Raw genomic sequence first — 22,176 nt, 5'->3', positions numbered from 1 at the left:
CCTCTCCCCCCTCCCCAACCCTTGTCCTCCAGACGGAGAGAAATGTGACTGTGGTCCTTCTTAGTGAAATTGTGTGGGAGCTGCTTCGTCCAGCTACAGGATGCCTTGAACCATTGCAGTTGTTTTTTCCAGACTACAGCATAGGTAACACAATACACTTGTTTTGGGTTGTTCGTGGCTATTAAACATAATAGCTAAATGAAATCTCTGTGAGTGGAAGCTGTATACCTGAGTATCAGATGCTGGAGGCAAACTGACTAGGAAAAGCTACCTTCTCCGCAACATGCTTCCAAGTTTCCAAAGGGAACTGGATAGTTACTCCTGGACGCAAACAGAATACTAGATTTGATGGACGTTGGGATGATGTTTCACATCTACTTTTTAAAGAACGAATAATTAGTACCTTTATTTTCTGTATGTGTGTATACCTCACACCCCTTGCAGTCCAAGGAATTAAGAACTCCTGGCTTGAGAGAATTAACCTGGTTTTATGAAAAGGATGGTGAAATCCAGAGCTATTCGGGAGGGTGGCCCTAACTCATTGTGAGAGAAAAATTGTTTGTATATATACTATATGTAATATAGGAGGCACAGTCATGGACATAAACACTCATACACATTTATTAATTTGCTGCAGATTGCATAATCTAATTGTGATCACCTTAAGGTAGATTCAGATTTATTTATTTTTAATGATGTGAAACACTAGATTATACTATTATACTATTTCAATTCTAGACTTGAAGCATTGTTCTAATTTATCAGCCCAGACATTCTGTTTGAAGCAGTATGCTAGTTAAACTTCCAAATCTTTGAATTCTTTATCTTTAACATTACCAAGTTTTCAGCACTGTTGTAGCTACCAGAACTGGTCATCAGCAAAATGCTATATATATATGTGTGTGTATGTATGTATATATATGTATGTATGTATTAATTATAGCAGCTTTTTATGCTCGTGGTTGGGTGGGATGGAGCTTAGAGAAGAAAAAATCACCTCTCCTGGTGTTCTAAACTAGGTCTTAAGGATAAGAGTAAACAGTAGCTCTGTTTGTTGCCTTGTCACAGATTCTGAAATTCAGATACTGATGAAGATTAACTCAGTAAGGATTACATTAAAATGTGTTAGTGTTACAAATAGCAATACAGAAAAATATAGCTATGAACAAAATACTATGTAATTAATGAACAACTAAGGTTGTTATATAGCATAATGATTAGGGCACACATAACAGCACGACAACTTATGAAAGCAGCTCTAAATATCACAATAGGACAGCTGGAAATAACTTGTTCTCTTTCAGTCTGGGCCTGAAAGAGAAGTTGATCAGAAGGGGAACCTTGGAGTTTAGTCTGATTAAAAATGCCTGATTTAGGGTACTTAAAGTTTGTTTAGGTTTGATTGCTGTACTCACAGCTGACTGAGTCTGAAAGTGTGTGCCTTTATCTTGAAAAGAGATGACATGTAAGCTTCCCCCTGAAACCAGAAATGGTGAGTTTGCCAATCGCTGTTCTTTCACATTGGAGACTCCTTATTACTGGATTTTCCAGAGCTGGTTAAAAGGTGTTCAGTGCTGAATTGCCAGGAGGGGATTACAGGCCCTCTGGCAGAAGGGGTGTTTCCTGCTGAAGTATAACTGTGTATCTAAAGTGTGCATACATTGCTTGTTCTCTTCATAATTTTTAGCCTGAGAACAATTCTATGATGTGCTCATCAGCCTTTTGTTTTTCAATGATCTTTATTTAAACAGGACACCTGCAAAAGATTCTGTCCCATGACCATCCTCCGGAGTATTCTTTTGATTTTTATGCTGCATATATAAATATTCTGCTTGGAGTTTTCTATCCTGTCTGCAGGGACCTGAAGGAGCTCCGACATCTAGTAAGGGATCTCTTAGGTGCTTTCATAATGAATGTGGTGTCATAGTGCTTTTGATGCTGGCTTTGGAATTCTTAGAATGTCCTATATAACATAGCATATGGATTCTGTGCTATATCTCAGTGTGTAACCAGGTGTAGGTTGCTAAGTCGGCTCGGCAGACAAGAAAGAGAAGCTCAGCGAGCTTGCAGCCTTCTCAAAGCCACATTATTGATCTGCATACATAAAAGTAACTTGCCTACATGTAGGGGCTGGAATAATGCAGCTCTCTCACCAGCAGTTGAGCAAGTTCTGAAAGACATGGTTGCTGTGTCTGAACATCCTTGAAATGTACTAATGCCTCTTGGTTGCCTAGATGAATAGGTACACAAATAGAAATTTCTGACTTTTATGTGGCTGGACTGTAACCTACTGTACAAATTTATTTATATCCATTGTTGCATACACTCCCAGCATGTGACCCTTGGAAAGTTGCCCATTAGGTCAGTGTTTCTCAACCACTGTTCCGCGGCACACTAGTGTGCCGCGAGATGTTGCCTGGTGTGCCATGGGAGAATTACTTTATATATAGTCAATATAGGCACAGAGTTAATTTTTTTTAACATTTTCTAATGGTGGTGTGCCTCGTGATTTTTTTCATGAAACAAGTGTGCCTTTGCCCAAAAAAGGTTGAGAAACACTGCATTAGGTAATGTGGCTCCAGTACTGAAAGAGGTTCCCCATTCCTGTCTTAAAATATGGACATGCATTCAGGACCTTCAGGTTACTGGATATGGCATTATACCGCCCAGCTTATCCATGCCAAAGATTTATTTTGTTTTTACGGCTCTGTGCAGCCACTAATCCATCTACCCTTTTTGTTTTATTTCTCCTGCATGTAATTTCATTGTAAGCTGCTGCTCTTCAGGGTTGGAAAGGGGTGCTGCAGCTCCTTTTTGGATAGGGGTGGGATATTTTTAAAACATATCCCAGGGTTCTTTCAAATGCCAGGGGTGTAAGGATTTAAAATGTGGGATAATACCAATTATACCACTGCTTGTCTTGCAGGCTGCACTCAATTTTTCTAAGTACTGTGAGCCTGTGGTCCAGCAAAAGGGTGAGTGTTTTTCATTCATATAAATTAATAGTGGATGATTCTAGAGAGGAGGCAATAAAAAGCTTTCTGGGTCTTTATACATTTCTGACCATGATTAGGCAAATCAGAAGTGCTCCTTGGGCTGATTTACTCTTCTTCCTGCCTTCTCTCTCACATGGGCATTGTTCCCTTTCAATTTTGGGGCTTGCCGTGGAGTTAGTGTTATGTGTATTCCCCAAACCACAATTGGTAATCATTGTTGGAAATGGGGTGTGCAAACTGTGTTCTTGCCATTATTACTTTAGGGGTCTTGGGCAAGCTCAATCGTCTAATCATAGTTAGGGAATCCAGTGTGCTTTTTGGACTCTGTGCTAAACTGAACAGCAAGATTGGTTATACGCATAGGACTGATCTCCAAGTAAGGAGAGGGGGAATGCTTTCCTGAGAGAATGAGTGAGAAGGTGGGGATGGGGGGGGGGAAAGAGGTGCAATGTAAGTCTCTTGAACAATGGTTAGGTAATTGCACGGTACTCTGTCTGCACCTGATTTTCAAGGAAAGGGCAGGACTGAAGAGTCTTTTAAGCTAAAAGGATGGAGATAAGACATAGAATTATCAGTCAGTAGGGCATGGAACTCTTAATCTCAGAGTTGTGGGTTTGAGTCCCACGTTGGGCAAAAAGATTCTTGTATTACAAAGGGTTGGACTGGATGACCCTTGTGAGCCCTTCCAACGCTACAATTTCCATGATTGCAGTTCCAGTTATTCTCAGATTGTCCACATGTGCATAGGAGGGGAGAGTGCATAAACTGAGGTTTGTTCTACCTTATGCATATCATGCTAAACCACCGGTCCTTTATCAAAACATTTTCCCATCATGCAACATTTGCAGCATAACAAACAGTTATACTATAGTTTGATGTTATGAACATATTCAGTACCAGAATCTCAAAAGAAATGTGCCTTTTAATCTGTAAACCTATGTTAAATCCAAGAGCAAGTGTCTCACATGAACACTTTTCAAAGTTCATCTTGAATCAGTACTACTTTTGTGTGTTTGTGATACAGCAAGTGAACGTGACACACGCAAACTTTGGAAAAATATTGAATCCCACTTGAAGAAAGCCATGCAGACTGTGTATCTGCGGGAAATATCAAGGTAATTGTCCCCCTCTTTATTTTTAGAAAGCTGCCTCTCAAGGCTTACCTAAAATGTCAAGTAGGTGCTGTAGATTGTATTCTTTCCTGCTAAAGCAGATGTCCTGGCTTTTATAAAATCTGTTTAATAGGTTATGCCTACCAATAAATGAAAAAATAATGCAGTATGTGTCTGTTTCTAAATGGAACATTAGGATAAAGCTGTTAGGTAAAGGTGCTGCAAGATGAGATGTGGGAAGTCTGCAAATGAGATCTCTTGCATTGTTATTTAAAACCTGGTGTGTGCTGGTGGAGAGATGCTTGGGCGATTTATTTATTTAATTAGTTTAATAAAAAAAATTATACATTAATTATGTATTCTGGTTGCTTTCTATTTTTATGCTGGGGGTCCTTTTGTAAACTGTATTGTAATGACCCCATTGGTTAAGCGATAGATGCAATTTGATTTGAGGTGCTTAAATTTCTCCCATTGAAATTTGTGAAATTGACTGGTTAAATCAATTTTATTCACATTTCTCTTTCTTCCAGAGAGAGCAGGGCTTGTTGGATATTTGTGTGTGTTTGCAGGGGACAGGTTATATAATCTAGTTCAAGCTGAAGGTGTATGATCTGAGATGAAGCAAATGTCTATATGGAAAAAAAGTCTTCTTGTACCTGGAAAATTAGCATGGCAGGGAGATGTCTTAAAGGGGATTTTGTTGCAGTCCCATACTATCCAGCATAACTGGATAAAGTGGTACCATGGTTTACAAACTTAACCGTTCCGGAAGTCATACCTCGGTTTAAGTACACCTCGGTTTGAGTATTTTCAGTTTAAGTACTCCGCGGACCTGTCTGGAACGGATTAATCCACTTTCCATTACTTTCAATGGGAAAGTTCGCTTCAGGTTATGTACGCTTCAGGTTAAGTACAGACTTCCAGAACCAATTGTGTTTGTAAACCGAGGTACCACTGTATTATTAGGTACGTATTGCTATTTATGTTATTTTTAAAAGTCGAGACTTTAAAGCATTTTAGAATCATATTGTACAACTTAGCATTTTGCTATACAGATAAAAATTAATCTTGTCACAAGTCTTTTGTAATTAACTGATTGTAGAATATTATTCTGTTTTACCTACTGTCACAGTGGCCGGAGTGGGCTACTTCAGAGTAACGACGCTACGCAGCTCTGCATTTTATTCTTTTATTGGTGCTGCGTATTTACAGTGCTGAAGTCATTGCTTTTTACATGGAGTGATGTGGTCAGTCGGTTTCAGAACCTCCGAATGGCTTTTGGCGCGTCTTTCTCCAACACAAAAGCTTTGGCAGACCCATCCTCTTTCCCCTCCTCTTTCTGCGTAATTCCGGAGTTGGGGGGATGGGTCTCCCCCCCTTATTCGCCCCTTCCTGTCCCACCTGGGACCCTGGCTCCTCTACCTTGCCTGAGCCTCGGACCCGACTTCCTGCTTCCCCACTGGCATCGGAACTCTCTCTGCTTTCCCCTGTGCTCGGGGATGGGCTTGAACTCAGGAGGGGAGGGACTTCGCGATATCCCCTGTCCCTCACATCCACCCCCCTCCCAAGCTCTCCTTCACCCCTCCCCAGGTCCCCCCCAGGTGTCGGTGACGACTGGAAGCCTAAGAACTCAGTGCTTTCCGAGCCCGTTGGTGTGAACACCTCCCCCCAGTCCTGCGAGCCCCCCCCCTTCCGCCTGGGAGGACGGGAATCCCAAAAAGTCCGTGGCGTCAGAGCTGGTAGGGGTAAAAATGTTCTGCCAATCTGCTCCTTCCTCTGACTGGGTGGATCTCGGTGACACCCATACCTCATCCTCTGGTTCCTCAAACTCCGCTTCCCAGCGCCATGGTGAACTGCTCTCCCGTGCTTCCTCCCCCTCCCCCTCCCTTTCCATGTGCCAGGGCTTGGGTCTATGGGGAAAGAGGGCGTGAAATTCTTCTACCAGGAATTCCTCCTGTATCTGAGTGGCTGGGACCCATTCATTCTGGGACGGTGGAGCATCCTCCCATGCCATGAGGTACTCCAGGCCCCCCACCCCCCTCCTTGAGTCCAGGATGGCCGTGGCCTCATTGAGTTGCTCCCTGCCTTCCCTCTCCCCCCTTCCCTCAGGGGTTTGTTCGCTGCCTCGGAGCCTGCTGCTTTCCCTGTACGGCGACAGCAGCGATCTATGAAACACTGGGTGCATCCTCATGTCCTCTGGCAGTGCCAGCCTGTATGCCACCGGGTTGACCTGTTGCGTGACCGTGAAGGGGCCCAACCTTCTGGGCGCCAGCTTTTTGCACCTCCCTCTGATGGGAAGGCCCTCCGAGGACAACCAAACTTTGTCCCCCACCCTAATGACCTCCCCCGGTCGCCTGTGGCGATCTGCCCCCTTCTTGTACGCTTCCTTGGCTCTCTCCAAGTGTTCTCTGAGCTGCTGGTGCACCGTCTCCAGTTCCTCTGCCCAATCCTCAGCCTGTGGGCCCTCCTCCTCCTCCTCCCCCTCCCTCTCTGGGAAAGATCTGAGGTCGCGCCCGTAATTGGCCTTAAAGGGCGACACCCCTGTGGAGACGTGCACCGCATTGTTGTAGGCAAATTCTGCCAGTGGCAGGCGATCCACCCAGTCCGTTTGCCGCTGGCTGACGTAGCATCTCAGGTACTGCTGCAGAATGGCGTTGACCCTCTCCGCCTGTCCATTGGTCTGCGGGTGTCTAGCCGTCGACAAGCTGACCTCCACCTGCAGGAGGTTCATGAGCCGCCGCCAGAACCTGGAAACAAATTGGCGGCCACGATCCGAAATAACCCTTAAAGGTAATCCATGCAGTCGGAATACGTGGTCAACAAACAGTTTGGCTGTCTCTTCTGCAGAGACCGCCCTGGCACACGGTATAAAGTGGCACATTTTGGACATGAGGTCCACCACCACCAACACTGCGGTCTTGCCCCTGGAAGAAGGCAGATCTGTGATGAAGTCCATGGACACCACTTCCCACGGCCTGTGTGGTGTGGCTAAGGGCTCCAGCAATCCTGCTGGCGCTGCTCTGACCACCTTTGCCCGCTGGCAGGTGTCACAGCCCCGTACATAGTCTCGAACATCTTCCCGCACCCCTGGCCACCAGAAGTGTCTCATGACTAGGTGAGCGGTTTTGTCCCTCCCAAAATGACCCGCCGTTGGGTTGTCGTGCATCTGCTTGAGGACCGTACGTCTAAGCTGGGTGGTGGGCAGGTACAGTGCACCCTTGTAGAAAAGCAGCCCCCTGCGTTCTGCAAAGTCTTTTGCCTGCTCCCCCCCCTCTCAGTTCTCTGAAGATGCGGTTGGCAAATTCATCCGCTGCCGTCAGTGCTGTGAGTTCTGCCTCGCTCACCACTGCTGCTCCGCAGGACCATGCTGACGGGGGGAAAATGTGCCTGGGTGCCGGTGGCGCCTCCTCCTCCATGTACTCTGGCTTGCGGGAGAGGGCATCCACCCTGACATTCTGCTCTCCCGGGATGTAGTGTATGGAGAAGTTGAAGTTCGAGAAGAACTCTGCCCACCGTATCTGCCGCTGGTTGAGCACCCTGGCAGTTCTCCAGAACTCCAGGTTCTTGTGATCTGTGCACACCTGGATGGGGTGCTTGGCGCCCACCAGGAAGTGTCTCCAGTGCTGGAACGCAGCGTGGATCGCAAGAAGTTCCCGATCAAACACCGTGTAGTTTCGCTCTGGCTGGGTCAACTTCCTGGAGAAGAAGGCACAGGGTCTCCACTCTCTGTTGGCGTCCAGTTGCAACAAAATAGCGCCCACAGCTTTATCAGAAGCATCTTGTCTCCACGCGTAGGGGCGCGTCCTGAACCACGTGGAACAGGTTCTGGTCTGAGGCGAACACCCTCTTGAGGCTTTCGAACGCTGCTTGCGCCTCTGGTGTCCACCTGAACTTCTGCTTGCCTCTCAGGCAGTCAGTGATGGGAGCCGTAACGCGAGAGAAGTTCTTGATGAACTTCCTGTAGAAGTTGGCGAAGCCTAGTAGGCGTTGGGCATCTTTGCGCGTCCTGGGGCTGTGCCAGTCCAGGATGGCCTGCACCTTGTCCTTGTCCATCGCCAGCCCCTTGTCTGACAGCTTGTAGCCCAGGAAGTCCACCTCCTTGGTGTGAAACTTGCACTTCTCCAGCTTCACATACAGGTGGTTCTCCTTCAGGCGCTGCAACACCTCCCTGACATCTTTCACATGCTGCACTGGGTCATCGGAATAGATAAGGATGTCATCCAGGAAGACCAAGCATTTCCTGAAGAGGAGGGACCCCAGGACGTGGTGCATGAAGGCCTGGAAGCATGCTGAGCCCCCTTGCAACCCGAAGGGCATCACCAGATATTCAAAAGAGCCCAGAGGCGTGAACATCGTGGTTTTCCATTCCTCGCCTTCCCGGATCCTGATCAAGTTGTACGCCCCCCTCAGGTCTAGCTTGGTGAAAATCTTGCCCCTGCGTGCCGCTGTCAGGAGATAATCCACTCTGGGCATGGGGAAAGCCACTGGCTCTGTCACTGAATTCAGCCGTCTAAAATCCACCACAAGACGGCGCTGTTGCGTGTCTTTCTTGTCCACCCAGAAGACCGGGCTGCCCCCTGCTGCCTTGCTTTCTCTGATGAACCCCCGCTTGAGGTTCTTGTCGATGAAAGCGCGCAGATCCTCCAGTTCCTGGTCTGACATGGCGTACAGCTTGGCTGGGGGTATAGTTGCCCCTGGCACCAGGTTGATCTGGCAGTCAAAAGGCCTGTGCGGGGGTAGGTGGTCGGACTCCGCTTCGCTGAAGACCTCCTGCAGGTCCCAGTACGGCTTGGGTATCGCCTCCCCCCCTTTGACGTGCATGGTGGCCACCGTGGCTATCGGAGGCCCCTCCCCTGGTTGGTGCTGCATGCAATGTTCCAGGCAAAAGTCCGATCCAAAAGTGATGCATCTCTGGTGCCAACTGATGGAGGGGTCGTGGCGCGCCAGCCAGCTCATGCCCAAGACGATGGGGGGGTCTGAGATGGTGGTGACGTTGAATGCCAGTGTCTCTGAGTGCCTTCCCACCGTCATTCTCATGGGGGGGGTTTGATGAGTGATGGCCCCTCCCAGCAGCTCTCTGCCGTCAATGGTTGCCACGTGCAGAGGAAAATCCAGCTGCAGAAGCTGGATCTGGTGCTCTTCTGCAAAGTTTCTCGAGAAGAAGTTCGCTGACGCCCCACTGTCAATTAGGGCGAGGACCGTCAGGGGATAGCCATTTGGGAGCGTGAGCGTCACTTCTAGAACCACTCCTGCTCTGGGAGGGGTGGGCTGGCTCTGCTCCTCTCTGTGCGGGTGGGTGGGCTGGGGCTGTTGTCTGCTGACTGTGCCTGGCTGCTGCCCCTTGTCTCCTGCAGCCAGGCTTTCCCGTTTCCCTGCTGTGGTGCTGCGTCAGTGGGGGAGGGCACAACCGTTCCCGCCTTTCCTTGCCACTCCCTGCGATGTGGGCAGTCTCTGACGAGATGCTGGGGGGAGTTGCAGAGAAAGCAATTCCCACCCCTTCCCTCCTTGCGTCTTGGCGCCGCTGGGGTTTGAAAAGCCCGCGCGCGCGCGCGCGCTATCAATCTGCATGGGTTCCTGGTCCTGGCTGGCCCCAGGCGTGGCTTGAAAGGGTTGTTGGGGGAGTGGCTTCTCCTGCGACCGTGGGAACCAAGCCCGCTTTGCGCGCGTTGCTTGCTTGTCGCTCCACCGGGATTCCTGTCTCACCCCCACCGCCAGAGCCGCTTTGCTCAGCTGATCCATATTACTGGGCTTTGGATGAAGTTCCTCCTTAGTCTGGTCCATATGACTATCGGACGAATACATCGTTTTCAAACCTTCTAGAAATAGTTTGACATTCTTCATGCAAGGATTCTTTGTTGCGATTAACGGTCTTAGCCACTCCCTGGCTGCCCCGGTAAGGTGCTCCACAATAAACGCTACCCTGTGCTCATCATCAGGGAACTCAGCGTGGTGCAGCTCAAGAGCATACACAATCTCAGTCTCAAAGCCCTGATATTCCCTCGGGTCTCCATTGAACTTGCTTACTAGCGTCCCGGCTCTCCTTCCTGGCAGCACTTGGACTTGGGGTGCCCCTCCCGCCTTGTTTTTCTCTGCATCCAGCTTGTTTTGGAGGTCTACCGCCACCGCCCTTAATTCCTGCTCTCTTTCCTGTAGCGCTCTCACCTGTTCCGCAAGTTGTAGCCGGTCGTCCTGGACCTTCTTAGTCTCTTCTTTAGCTGCCTTCAATTCCCCCTGCGCCTGCAGCGACAGCTGCTGCAGTTCTTGCTGGGCTTGCTCCGCGATCTGCCGCCATCTCTCCGCCTCTGACACGCTCATCCCGGCAACTCCAAAGTAGCCCAAAAAAGGATTCGGAGGTTGCTGTCACAGTGGCCGGAGTGGGCTACTTCAGAGTAACGACGCTACGCAGCTCTGCATTTTATTCTTTTATTGGTGCTGCGTATTTACAGTGCTGAAGTCATTGCTTTTTACATGGAGTGATGTGGTCAGTCGGTTTCAGAACCTCCTAATGGCTTTTGGCGCGTCTTTCTCCAACACAAAAGCTTTGGCAGACCCATCCTCTTTCCCCTCCTCTTTCTGCGTAATTCCGGAGTTGGGGGGATGGGTCTCCCCCCCTTATTCGCCCCTTCCTGTCCCACCTGGGACCCTGGCTCCTCTACCTTGCCTGAGCCTCGGACCCGACTTCCTGCTTCCCCACTGGCATCGGAACTCTCTCTGCTTTCCCCTGTGCTCGGGGATGGGCTTGAACTCAGGAGGGGAGGGACTTCGCGATATCCCCTGTCCCTCACACCTACACTTAACCTTTTATCCATTTTTCATTTACATAAATGTTGCCGTGTTTAGTGACTATTTTTGTCAGCAGGCCACAAATAGGGGTTTCCTAGACTTGAGGACTAGCTTTCTGTTCCCCCCTCTCTCCCCATCCCAGGTGAAATCATTTGGTGTTTTCTTTTGAGGGGTGTGCGCGTTCTTCTTGCTACAATTCCCTATCCAGTTTGGAAGCAGCTACAAGAATGAAATGGAACCAGAGGACCTGAATGGGGAGTTGCCTAGCAACTGAAGCATGGTGTTTGGGTTTTTCCCATTCTACCCTTGTGCATGACAGTTTTAAAGCTAGTATTGGTTCTTTAGTCAGTTTAATATGGTTGACATTTAATATAGTGCTTTTTGAGTATTCAAAGTATTTCACACACAATGCTTACAACCTACCCTACATGGTAGGTCAGTAATTTCCCCATAATGCAGGTGAGAGGCTAGAAGATTATGGCTTGCCTAGGACCACTTAATGAACTTATGGTTTTGGTGAGAAGTGAACTAGAGACTTGCCTGTTGATACTCCTACACTGGGTCTATAATGAGGCATCAGTAGTAGTAGTAGTAGTTGCAGACCAGGTTGCACCATCCTTAGGTTAGATTTAGCCAATGTTAAATCCAAGAATAAAAGTTACTTTGCCTGTTTTTGTCGGGCCAACTGATGTAAATCAGAATAATCTGGCATCATTGTTAATCGTCTATATACTTTTAAACAGTTTAATAGCATAATTATTCTTATTCAAAAGTAACACAAATGCACTCACTCATCTCTAAAAACCAAATGTCTAAGTGCCTTGCTTTTAGGCATGGCAAATGCATTTTTAAAAATAGCTGCATTGTCTTTTAGCTCCCAGTGGGAACAATTACTCCAGGATGATGGTGAAGCCGGGCAACTAAAAGGTATGTGAAGAAGTAATAGTGTAGTGTTAATTATTGACGAAAAATACCCCTGTAATTTGGAGCAATTCAGCCATTGTCTTCAGTATGCATTTGCAAATACACCAACAGTTTAAAGAAACCAAACAGGCAGCACAGAATGCTGGTACATATGTTCTTCCAGCAAATGGGGTTTGTGGGGATCAATATTGTTTAACTTAAGTGTTTCAAACTCCAGACTTTTTTTGTCTCACAATTTTTTTCTAGGACTTTCAGCCCATGCTCATGTAGAACTTCCATATTATTCCAAGTTCCTACTAATAGCTGCATACCTTGCATCTTACAACCCTGCCAGGACAGATAAGAGGTTCTTCGTTAAGGTAAATAGTTTTGTTGTTTTTGCCATAATCTGTTCCAGCATTCTTTAACATTCTTTCATACCTTTGTATGTCTCTAAAGAGCTTTATAAACCATGGCTAAAATGACACTACTAGCTCTACATGTTCAGCGGGGCTTTGAGCCAGACTTGGTGGCTCTTCAGTAGCAGCAATCTCTCCCCACAATTCTATATGGGAAACCACTGTTGAAACGGGGGGGGGGGTATAGTTTGATCTAGGATAGAGATCAAGGAGAAAAGTCAAAATTCTGACTGGACATACCTTTAAGTAGCTTTTTGACTCCAAGCCCATACGTACACATAAATAGCCTTTTCAGCAATCTTGTGTGACTGCAGTCTGAATGTTGCATTCCTTTGTAGATAAGCTTCCAGGGGTGACACAATGGTAGTGGGAAGGCCTAGAAGCAAAAATAGGTAGAACAACAGATACGACTCTTGCCTTTCCAATATAGGCTACATTGGAGTCTCACAAAAGCCCTTCTCCGTCCTCCACATTGTCAGGCAAGCACCATTCTCATAGTTCAAAGACACCTTCCAGCCGGGCAAAAGCACTCAGGGAGGGTGTAGATCTGGCCCTGTGATGAGCCATGGCCTCCAGAGAGTCCTAAGAGCTGGCTAGAGAAGTATGGCAGACCACATTTTCTCCATGCTCTGGAAGCTCTTCTCCCTTGCTTTAAAACAGGAGTGGGAAACTTGTTTTTTCTGTCATGGGCCTCTTTCTCTTGGGACTTGACAACACAGTGGAATCCTACCTGTATGGCGATGAGAATAGATACTTCAGTCAGTTAGGAGGTGCATAAAACTAACATACAGTAAGACAGGCATCCCCAAACTTCGGCCTTCCAGATGTTTTGGACTACATTTCCCATCTTCCCCGACCTCTGGTCCTGTTAGCTAGGGATCATGGGAGTTGTAGGCCAAAACATCTGGAGGGCCGCAGTTTGGGGATGCCTACAGTAAGAGGCTTAAAGAAAGAAAGAAATGAATACAGGGGTAGATGAAAGAGTAGTCCTGTTGCACAAGTGAAAGTCTGTGTGATGTTGGATTTCACTCACTGAGGGCATTGGAAGCATGGAAGCTTTTTTTCTAATACCGGGAGAAAAGCCTAAATCTAAACAATTGATTGGTTTTAATTATTTCAAAGAAATGAATTGTACGTGATACATTTTATTAATCAATATGCTTGTTTTAGAATACACTAGGATGAATATAATTTATATGTAATTTTTCCTTTTTTATCTTTATAAATTGCTTATTTTTAATTAAAAAAATTCAGCTATGCAACAGTTTGATTTACTTTATATAACCAAATAGCAACATCTGAAGAAACGTCAGTGGTGGGGTGATACCGGCATTTGGTTGGCAACTCTCCAAAACAATTAACCCTTTGTGCCTTCCATCAATTGCTATTTTGAACAGGCACAAAATTGGCTTTGTATCTAAAATAACTACTTCTTTACCTAGATTTGATAAGGAAGCAAGGAAAGGCTGGCAGCATTTTAAAGTAAAGCAATAGCTATTTCATCTTGTCAGTTGATGGAAAGGAAAACATTTTTCCCCTCCCAGTCTTTTTGCAGCTATTTTACCAATAGGGAGAGAGCAAGAGAGCTGCATGTTTTAACTGGTTGAAATGGTTTAGTGGATTTTCAGATAAATTTGTGGATAACTGTTTTCAGAGGTATACCCAATTACTTTCTGATTCACTTTTTATCTTATGCCTTCCAGTATATCTCCCCCCTTATAAATACTGTACTTTTTCAGTGATGTGCACTGTCTGTCACAGTTCGACATGCCATAGACAGGCCACAGTGGGCCATATTTTAGCATTGCTATTGTTCATACAGGGTTTGTGAAGAATAAAAGAAGTGGTTCTTACATGAAGTATACCTGCAACAATACAGTTATTGTGTATGCTATCACGTAGCTGTGTGATATGTTCAGTGATGTTGGGCTGTTCTCCCCATATAAATTATGTACCATTGTAAATAACTATTTCACAGCTGGATTTTTCTTTTCACTTCCAGCATCATGGAAAAATTAGGAAGAAAAACATTCAGAAGAAACATGAAAAGGTAAATTCAGCTTTCTATTTGATAGATTATCTCCATTCTGGTGTGCAATTGAAACAAAGTGTCATTAAATTGTCTTAACATATGATGAAATGTCCCATTTTATCTATACAATGGTACCTCGCAAGACAAACGCCTCGCGCAATGAAAAAAATCGCAAAATGAAAGTGTTTTGCGATTTTTTTTACTGCTCGCAAAACGAAGCCGTCTATGGCCGTGCTTCGCAAGACGAAGCAGCCTCGCGAGGGGAAGGGAAGCCGGCGCCGCTTACCTTTAGGACTCCGCGGGTGATGTCCACGGCCGCCGCTTCTGCCTCCTGCGGTGGCGCGGCGCTCATGGCGGCCTCCGTGGCTCCGGCCTTGCCCTCCTCGGCGGCGTCTGCGGCTCCGGCAGGAGCTGCAGCGGGGCTCGCCAGGCAGCCCTTGGCGGGAACAGCGGCAGTGCCCGAAGGAGCGGAGGCTGCGGCAGGAGGAGATCCTGTGGCTCCGACCTTGCTTTCTCCCACCCCTGGCCCTCCTCCTGCTTCCCCCTCCCCAGAGCCTTGAAGACTTCCGGCCGTGGCAGGTGAGTTGGCGCCTTTTTTGCGCTTCTTCCCCCCCCCCCCATAGGAACGCATTAATTAAATTTCAATGCATTCCTATGGGAAACCGTACTTCGCAAGATGAAATTATCGCAATACGAAACAACTCGTGGAATGAATTCATTTTGTCTTGCGAGGTACCACTGTATATATAAAAATGTAAAGCATCCATGTTTGGGACTTTCCACTTTTCTCTGAAACCATTTGACCGATTGCGTTCAAATTTGGACACAGTGTCCAGTACCAATATGCGAGTGCCAACATAACCTTAGATTCCACACGTGCCAAACCTTTGGCAGGTAAAAACGAAATTTTCTCATAAAAAAACATAGCACCCACCAGTGGACGTCAAAGGAACATACACCTCACCTGCTGCCATTGGCTGCATACTATCAGTGACATCACAATAGAACATTCCAACCAACTGAATATGGGCCTTTAACAGAAAACAGCACCAATGCGGGGAAACCGGCCAGGCCGCAGGGGTTTGCGAGGGGGACAGGGTGGGGCCAGTCACAGGGATGAGTCAGGGGGTGGGGGGAGGAGGGGGCAGAATAGGTCATAGGTCAGAACAGGATGGGGGCAGTCACAGGGATGAGCCACAGCAGTGTGTGGCCGGGACAGCTAGTTTTACTATATATTCTATGATTGCCTTGAGAGGACATTGCCTTTAAAGGTGAACTAGAACTACCTAAAGGAATAAAGGCAGGCATGCCCACAGGTGGATGTGTTTTCTTCCTGCAATAGTTTGCATTGCTGGAAAGATCATCTCTTCTTTAGTTTGATCTGTGTCCTTAGACTTTTTAGGGTAGGAACTTGAGTGAACATCTACCTCCAAGGAAACTCCCCAGACATGCATATATAATTCCACACATGCAAAAATCCTAGTGGCTAGAGGCACTAGCAATAGCAGAAACAAGCCAAATAAGAATCTATATGCAGATTTGCTGCTGTTGCATAATTTGTACAGGTTGCAGAATGTATCTATATGAATAACATTAGAAACCCTTCCTGGATTTTTATACCATTGCCCGTGATTGTTTCCTCCATTCCTTTTAAGATCGCAGAGCTGCTATATCTTTTTGATAACTAGTGCAGTTGTTACTGAGATTTAGAACCATGACTGCCTTCCCTTTAATCGTAGTTGTGAAGCAAGAAAAAAATAAGGAATGCACACTTCAAGAAGAGACGTTGAAATGAAAGATCAGTTTATGGAATGATAAAAATGTTTCCCACATCTGCATTTTTATACTCTGTAAATTAAATAAGTTAAAACCATGCAGTCATCATACAGATTACTGGGTTGTAGCAAATGCTGACCTTTTATCCCCATTTTTCCTTTATAAATATACTAGAGGCTCACCTAATCTTTGAATGTGCACAGAGCCTTAACAGAATTCAGGTGACCACATCATAGTTCTGTACTTAAATTATAAGTGTGGAACATACAAGTTGCATTTAAATTCTTATTACTGGACCTTGGATTACAGTCTCCTGGCTATCTAAATTCACTGTGTGAATCATCGGCCTTTTCAGATGTTACACTAAACATGGGTGCTTAGTCTGCAAGTACCTCATGTTTGCATGCTTCCCTCTTTGGCACAGCCATGAGATTGGAATCATGCTTCTAACCAGACTTCCTTGTTGCATCCAATCTCTGTAAAACTGGTTCAAACAGAAAGCGTGGGTTTCCCATCCTTTTAAATTTATTTAATCAATAAATCAATATAACTAACTGAGGCAGAATCCAGCAGAAGCACCTGTATAAGCCCAAGAGCAATAAGAGAAATCTGTGCAAGAGCACTCTCAATTTATTTTAATGATGCTTCAACAGGTTGCATTCCCTGCTGTTAGTGGTTGTCACTACTACTGGTTATAATCTTCATTGTGTTGCTGGATAGCAGGGGTGGTGAAGCCATGGCCCTCCAGACACCAGCCTCACCACATGTGAGTTTTTAAAAGAAAGGGGAAAACCCCACAGTTGCAGTCCAAATGCTTGGCCATTTTGCTAGAGCAGAGCTTACCAACCTTTTTGGACCAGTGGGAATACTTTAAACTTCATGAAAGTGCTGTGGGCACCAGTCACAAAGTGGCTGCCATAGGCACATGGCATTACATAAAATGCTGCAAAAGTTTGTACTCCTTTTTGCTTGTTTTCTTCACTTGGACAATATGTCTATTTTCTAAAATAAGTCTTCTTGTCTCTAACAGCTTATTTGATATTGTTTGCTAACTATACTGGCATCCTTTTGGCCTAGATGAGCTTCTAATACTGTGGTTTTAAACAGTCCCAACTGTTTTTCTGCAGTCTCTTTATCTTTAAAAAGTTGGGTTAATATGTGTGAAATCCTTGTAATTTAGTACAGACTGATTCCTGAAGTCTTCAATACTTTTACTCCTATACTGCAAAACAGTGTATTAAAAATAAGAAGCGGGGCTTTTTGTTTAATATAAAAATGTAATGCTGTCTGATAACTGGAAAAATAAAATAAATAAGATCCAGCCTGCTATGTTCCAAGAAAATCCAGCTGATGAAATATACTTTTCTTTTAAAACAGACCAGCAATCACCTTCTTGGGCCAAAGCCATTCCCTCTGGACAGATTGTTAGCTATATTGCATAGCATTGTTGATAGCAGAGTTGCTCCAACTGCAAATATATTTTCTCAGGTGAGTTAAGTTCCTAATATAAATATAATTGTAAGCTTCAGTTGTTTCTTGTGTTGTACCCTAATTAACCACTCACAAAAGTTATTTTAAATATTTAATGAGAAATTGACTATGTGTTAGCAATTGAAACTTCCAAGGGTTCAGACTCATGGTTTCTCACTGGAGAGTTTTTAATGGAGATTTTAGCCGAGAATTTGTTGTGTTCATGTTGATATGTAGAGACTCTGTGCTGCATGTTGCAGCTGCTCATTGCGTAAATATAATAGGCATGATTTAATAATCTAACATGAGCTCAAGTGATGATACACACACACACATGAATTGTTACTTGGCACTACAAAACAGCAAACCACCTTTTAAACTGCTTCAAACTTAGAAAAGTGTTTCGGGGTCTGTGAGCTGGCAAGGAGGGAGAGGGATTAACTTGAGAGTTATTCATTCATCTTTAGACTTCTCATATATTTTGGCTGTTGCCCGTTCCCCAATAATTATGTCTAAAAGGTAAATACAGGTAGCTTCACTCAGGGTAAGAGTAGTGAGAAATATGCTTGGTATTTTGTACGATGCAACCCCACCACCACCACCACCACCAAAAAATTAAGCAGTGTGGTCTTGAATTTTAACTCACTCCATAAAAAAAGAGAGAAGGTATAGCATATTGTCAGGGGATTGTTGCAGCTACTTTCGAGTAAAGATACTCCAGTCCGATTAGTCTTTTAAGGTTTTATTGTGCATACAGTGCAGAGATAGCAGAAAACATGACCTCCTAGTCTCTCGCAGAATCTGGCAATGGCGCCCTTCTGCTTTGGGGCCAGCATAATAGCTTGGGGACCCTGAAACGCTGCCCCCTAAACCTGCATTTGGGCGCGTGCCTCAATTTGGGCGCCGGAAGCAGCTGCGCTCTCTCTTCTACCTGTTGACTAGGGCAGTGCAGGGGCTCTGATACATCGCTGAGCCTTCCTTCCTCCACTAGTTGGCTGGGCGGTGCAAGGGCTCTGATACCTCACTGAGCCTTCCCTCCATTCCGCTCTCTTCCTCATTCCCCCTGCCTGACCCGCTGCTCCTGCTATCGCTGGGCGAAGTGCTGGTCAGGATGATGGGGGGAGGCTCCAGTAGGTTGCAAGATATGTGTCAACATATCTAATGTGCTGCACAGCCGTTGTTTTCTGACTCCAAAAATGGTCCCAGTATGGTCTCTCTTATATTGTTGGCCCAGATGGAGAAACCATATTCTTCCTGACTGAATATAATTTGTCAGTTCTGCCATGCAACACACACACACACACACCTCATTCTCTTTTTATATCCTTCTCTTGCAACCTACTGGAAATGTGACAAACGGAACATATGCACCATATGTTATCAACATTAACTGCCACATTCAATTCCCCTTTTCCCTTATAATTTTGGAGCCTTACTTAGTTGGTGCCATCAGCTGTCCAAGTGCCTACCATTGACCACAGGAATAGGTTAAGTAATTCTAAATGCACCAACTTGCTAACCGTGTAATCTACTCTCCTGGTCATGCCACTAAGAAAGGACTTTGTTTAAGCTACACATTTGAGAGAAAACATTTTCAACTTTCTTTATAGTGTACAGATCTTGCTCGCCATGCTCCTTCATTCCCCTGCCCTGTCTTAACCTGTTAAGTCTGTAGCAGTATCCTCTATGTAACATTTTGATATTTTTTAAAGTCAGTTTTCACTAGATGGCAGCATAACCCAATGAACAAGGGCAGTATTTCAGGAAGTGACACTCCATCAATGCACGGGTTTTCCTTTCACATCAAACAGAAGTGTTGGATAGAAGTTTACACAGTGCAATCTTCCATGTTGTGTTTAATAGACAGAGTAGTTGTCTGTGTAATAACTACCTGCATGTGTGAATTAGCTTTGTATACAACAAAGTTACTGTTTCTCCATGTAGGAACATGGCTTTTACCGGTACATTGCCATCTTAAAAAAAAAAAACTTATGAGGTGATCTAGTGCCTGTTCTGTTCTGGCCATGATTATCCAAATTCACTCTGTAGCCTCATGTAGCCCATGCCTCTGCAAACATAGGTAAACAAGTCTTTCAGATCAGGCATTAGGAGCATCACTCATGCCAAATGGCTGCTTTGCCCTGGGACCCTGCATTTTGAAAATAGGAAAGCTAGCAGTTATTCAGATTTGTATCTAAAAATAAATGAAACATCCAGGTCTCCTTGTGAAGCAGAGAGTAGAAGTAATGGGAAAATCAAGGTCCTCATATTTGCAAAGCTGAAGAATACTTTTAGATGGAGTACTGGGTAAAGGTCAGTTGAAACCAAATAGGGTAAGCAGACAAAAGTGGTTGAAGGGCATGCAACTCTGAAAGAGCAAAAAAAACTGTATTAGGTGGCAGAAGATCATCATCCAGTTCCAGGATCCCACAGTCCACTTATTGTTTCTTTGTCTCAGTAGCATTGGATGCAGCCACTAATCTCTTCTATTTTGTTGTTTACCATTTAGCCTGAAGAGTTATGGCCAAGTACTCAGTACTTTGGGACATTTTGCTTGAGTTTCCCCCCTAATAGGCCAACGTGTCTGTTGGGGAAATGTTTTGAGTTCAGTATTGTTTTCTGTTTCAGAATATACACTAGATGGCAGTTGTGTCAAATAATTGCCCTTCTTGAGTTGCATTGCAGCTAGATTCTTCAACAGTTTGAAACTGATTTAAATGTTGCTTTATTTAAAAGTCAGCCACCCCACTCAAGAAGCAAAAATGTCGGATAACATAGTCTAATACTGTCGGGTAACATAGTCTAATGCTGTGGATATAGCCTATCTTGATTTCAGCAAGTCCTTTGACAAGGTGCCCCATGATATTCTTGTAAAGAAGCTGGTAAAATGCGGGCTAGACAATGCTACCATTCAGTGGATTTGTAAGTGGCTGACTGACCGAACCCAAAGGGTGCTCATCAATGGCTCCTCTTCATCCTGGAGAGAAGTGACTAGTGGGATGCCACAGGGTTCTGTCTTGGGCCCAGTCTTGTTCAACATCTTTATCAATGACTTGGATGATGGGCTTGAGGGCATCCTGATCAAGTTTGCAGATGACACCAAATTGGGAGGGGGGGGCTAATACCCCAGAGGACAGGATCACACTTCAAAATGACCTTAACAGATTAGACAACTGGGCCAAAGCAAACAAGATGAATTTTAACAGGGAGAAATGTAAAGTACTACACTTGGGCAAAAAAAAAAAAATGAAAGGCACAAATACAGGATGGATGACACCTGGCTTGAGAGCAGTACATGCGAAAAGGATCTAGGAGTCTTGGTAGACCACAAACTTGACATGAGTCAACAGTGTGATGCAGGAGCTAAAAAAGCCAATGCAATTCTGGGCTGCATCAATAGGAGTATAGCATCTAGGTCAAGGGAAGTAATAGTACCACTGTATTCCACTCTGGTCAGACCTCACCTGGAGTACTGTGTCCAGTTCTGGGCACCACAGTTCAAGAAGGATACTGACAAGCTGGAACGTGTCCAGAGGAGGGAAACCCAAATGGTCAAAGGCCTGGAAACAATGCCTTATGAGGAACGGCTTAGGGAGCTGGGTATGTTTAGCCTGGAGAAGAGAAGGTTAAGGGTTGATATGGTAGCCATGTTCAAATATATAAAAGGATGTCATATAGAAGAAGGTGAAAGGTTGTTTTCTGCTGCTCCAGAGAAGCAGACACAGAGCAATGGATTCAAGCTACAAGAAAGAAGATTCCACCTAAACATTAGGAAGAACTTCCTGACAGTAAGAGCTGTTCGACAGTGGAATTTGCTGCCAAGGAGTGTGGTGGAGTCTCCTTCTTTGGAGGCCTTTAAGCGGAGGCTTGACAGCCATCTGTCAAGAATGCTTTGATGGTGTTTCCTGCTTGGCAGGGGGTTGGACTGGATGGCCCTTGTGGTCTCTTTCAGCTCTATGATTCTATGATTAATACAGTCTGAAGAGCTCATGTGCACAAAGCTGCCTTGCAGCTTCTTCCTTAAGATGCTTCCTTATAAGCGACTGAGTGTATGTGATTCTGTGTACTGCAACTACGTAGGCAGAGAGGATTATGTGGGTCTTTCCACCCAAATGCCGTCCCACCAGGGGGGAGGTAAGCCAGTAATTGGGTGGGATACAACTTATACAGGAAGCCCTATTCATGTGGTTGCAGTGTTGGTACATATGCTGCAGCCATGTGGAATAGCACAACAGGGAAGTGACTGCCATGCACACTTGTGTGATGGGATCCTGAGATTCATTTCTCCTTAAGGACGGACTTGCTCATAATTCAGGAATCAAATGTACAGCCCTCCTACTAAACCCAGCCCCCTTTGGTTGGGTTTAAGGTGGGCAAGAAAAAAAATGGCTACTCCCCTTTTCACTTCTTCCCGCTTTGTAATGGGGTAGGAGGGACAGGGAGAGGAGCACAAATAAGAGAAGGAAGCAAATGCCTGTCTATCTCCCTGCCATTTCTCTATCATGCAATTTCTTCATCCACTCCCAGGGACAAGAGCTTTCATTCCCACCATGCCTGCTTCTGCTTCACCTCTCTCTGGTACCATTCCTTGCAGGATGGAGGAAAATATGGTGTATCACTTCAGACTTCCTCCTGAGAGAGACTCAACAGTAATACCAACTGCTACATGGCATATACATGGCAAA

The 22,176-nt window shown here is 45.3% G+C and overlaps 1 protein-coding gene across 1 annotated transcript in view; it reads left to right on the top strand.

The window, feature by feature from the left end:
- The window catches only part of ORC5 (origin recognition complex subunit 5), a 71,673-nt gene that overhangs the window by 18,106 nt on the left and 31,391 nt on the right, over positions 1-22,176 (top strand). The window contains exons 6-13 of the mRNA XM_035127015.3: positions 33-144; positions 1,752-1,882; positions 2,927-2,975; positions 4,021-4,111; positions 11,766-11,818; positions 12,062-12,174; positions 14,216-14,263; positions 17,399-17,509. Coding sequence (XP_034982906.1) covers positions 33-144; positions 1,752-1,882; positions 2,927-2,975; positions 4,021-4,111; positions 11,766-11,818; positions 12,062-12,174; positions 14,216-14,263; positions 17,399-17,509 — 708 coding nt within the window. The remainder of the gene's footprint in view (positions 1-32; positions 145-1,751; positions 1,883-2,926; positions 2,976-4,020; positions 4,112-11,765; positions 11,819-12,061; positions 12,175-14,215; positions 14,264-17,398; positions 17,510-22,176) is intronic.

Source organism: Zootoca vivipara, chromosome 9 (genome assembly GCF_965207765.1).
Source record: "Zootoca vivipara chromosome 9, rZooViv2.hap1.1, whole genome shotgun sequence".
NCBI lineage: Eukaryota > Metazoa > Chordata > Lepidosauria > Squamata > Lacertidae > Zootoca > Zootoca vivipara.
Note: the sequence above shows the minus strand (reverse complement) of the source record. Positions and strands in the feature narration are given on the sequence as shown.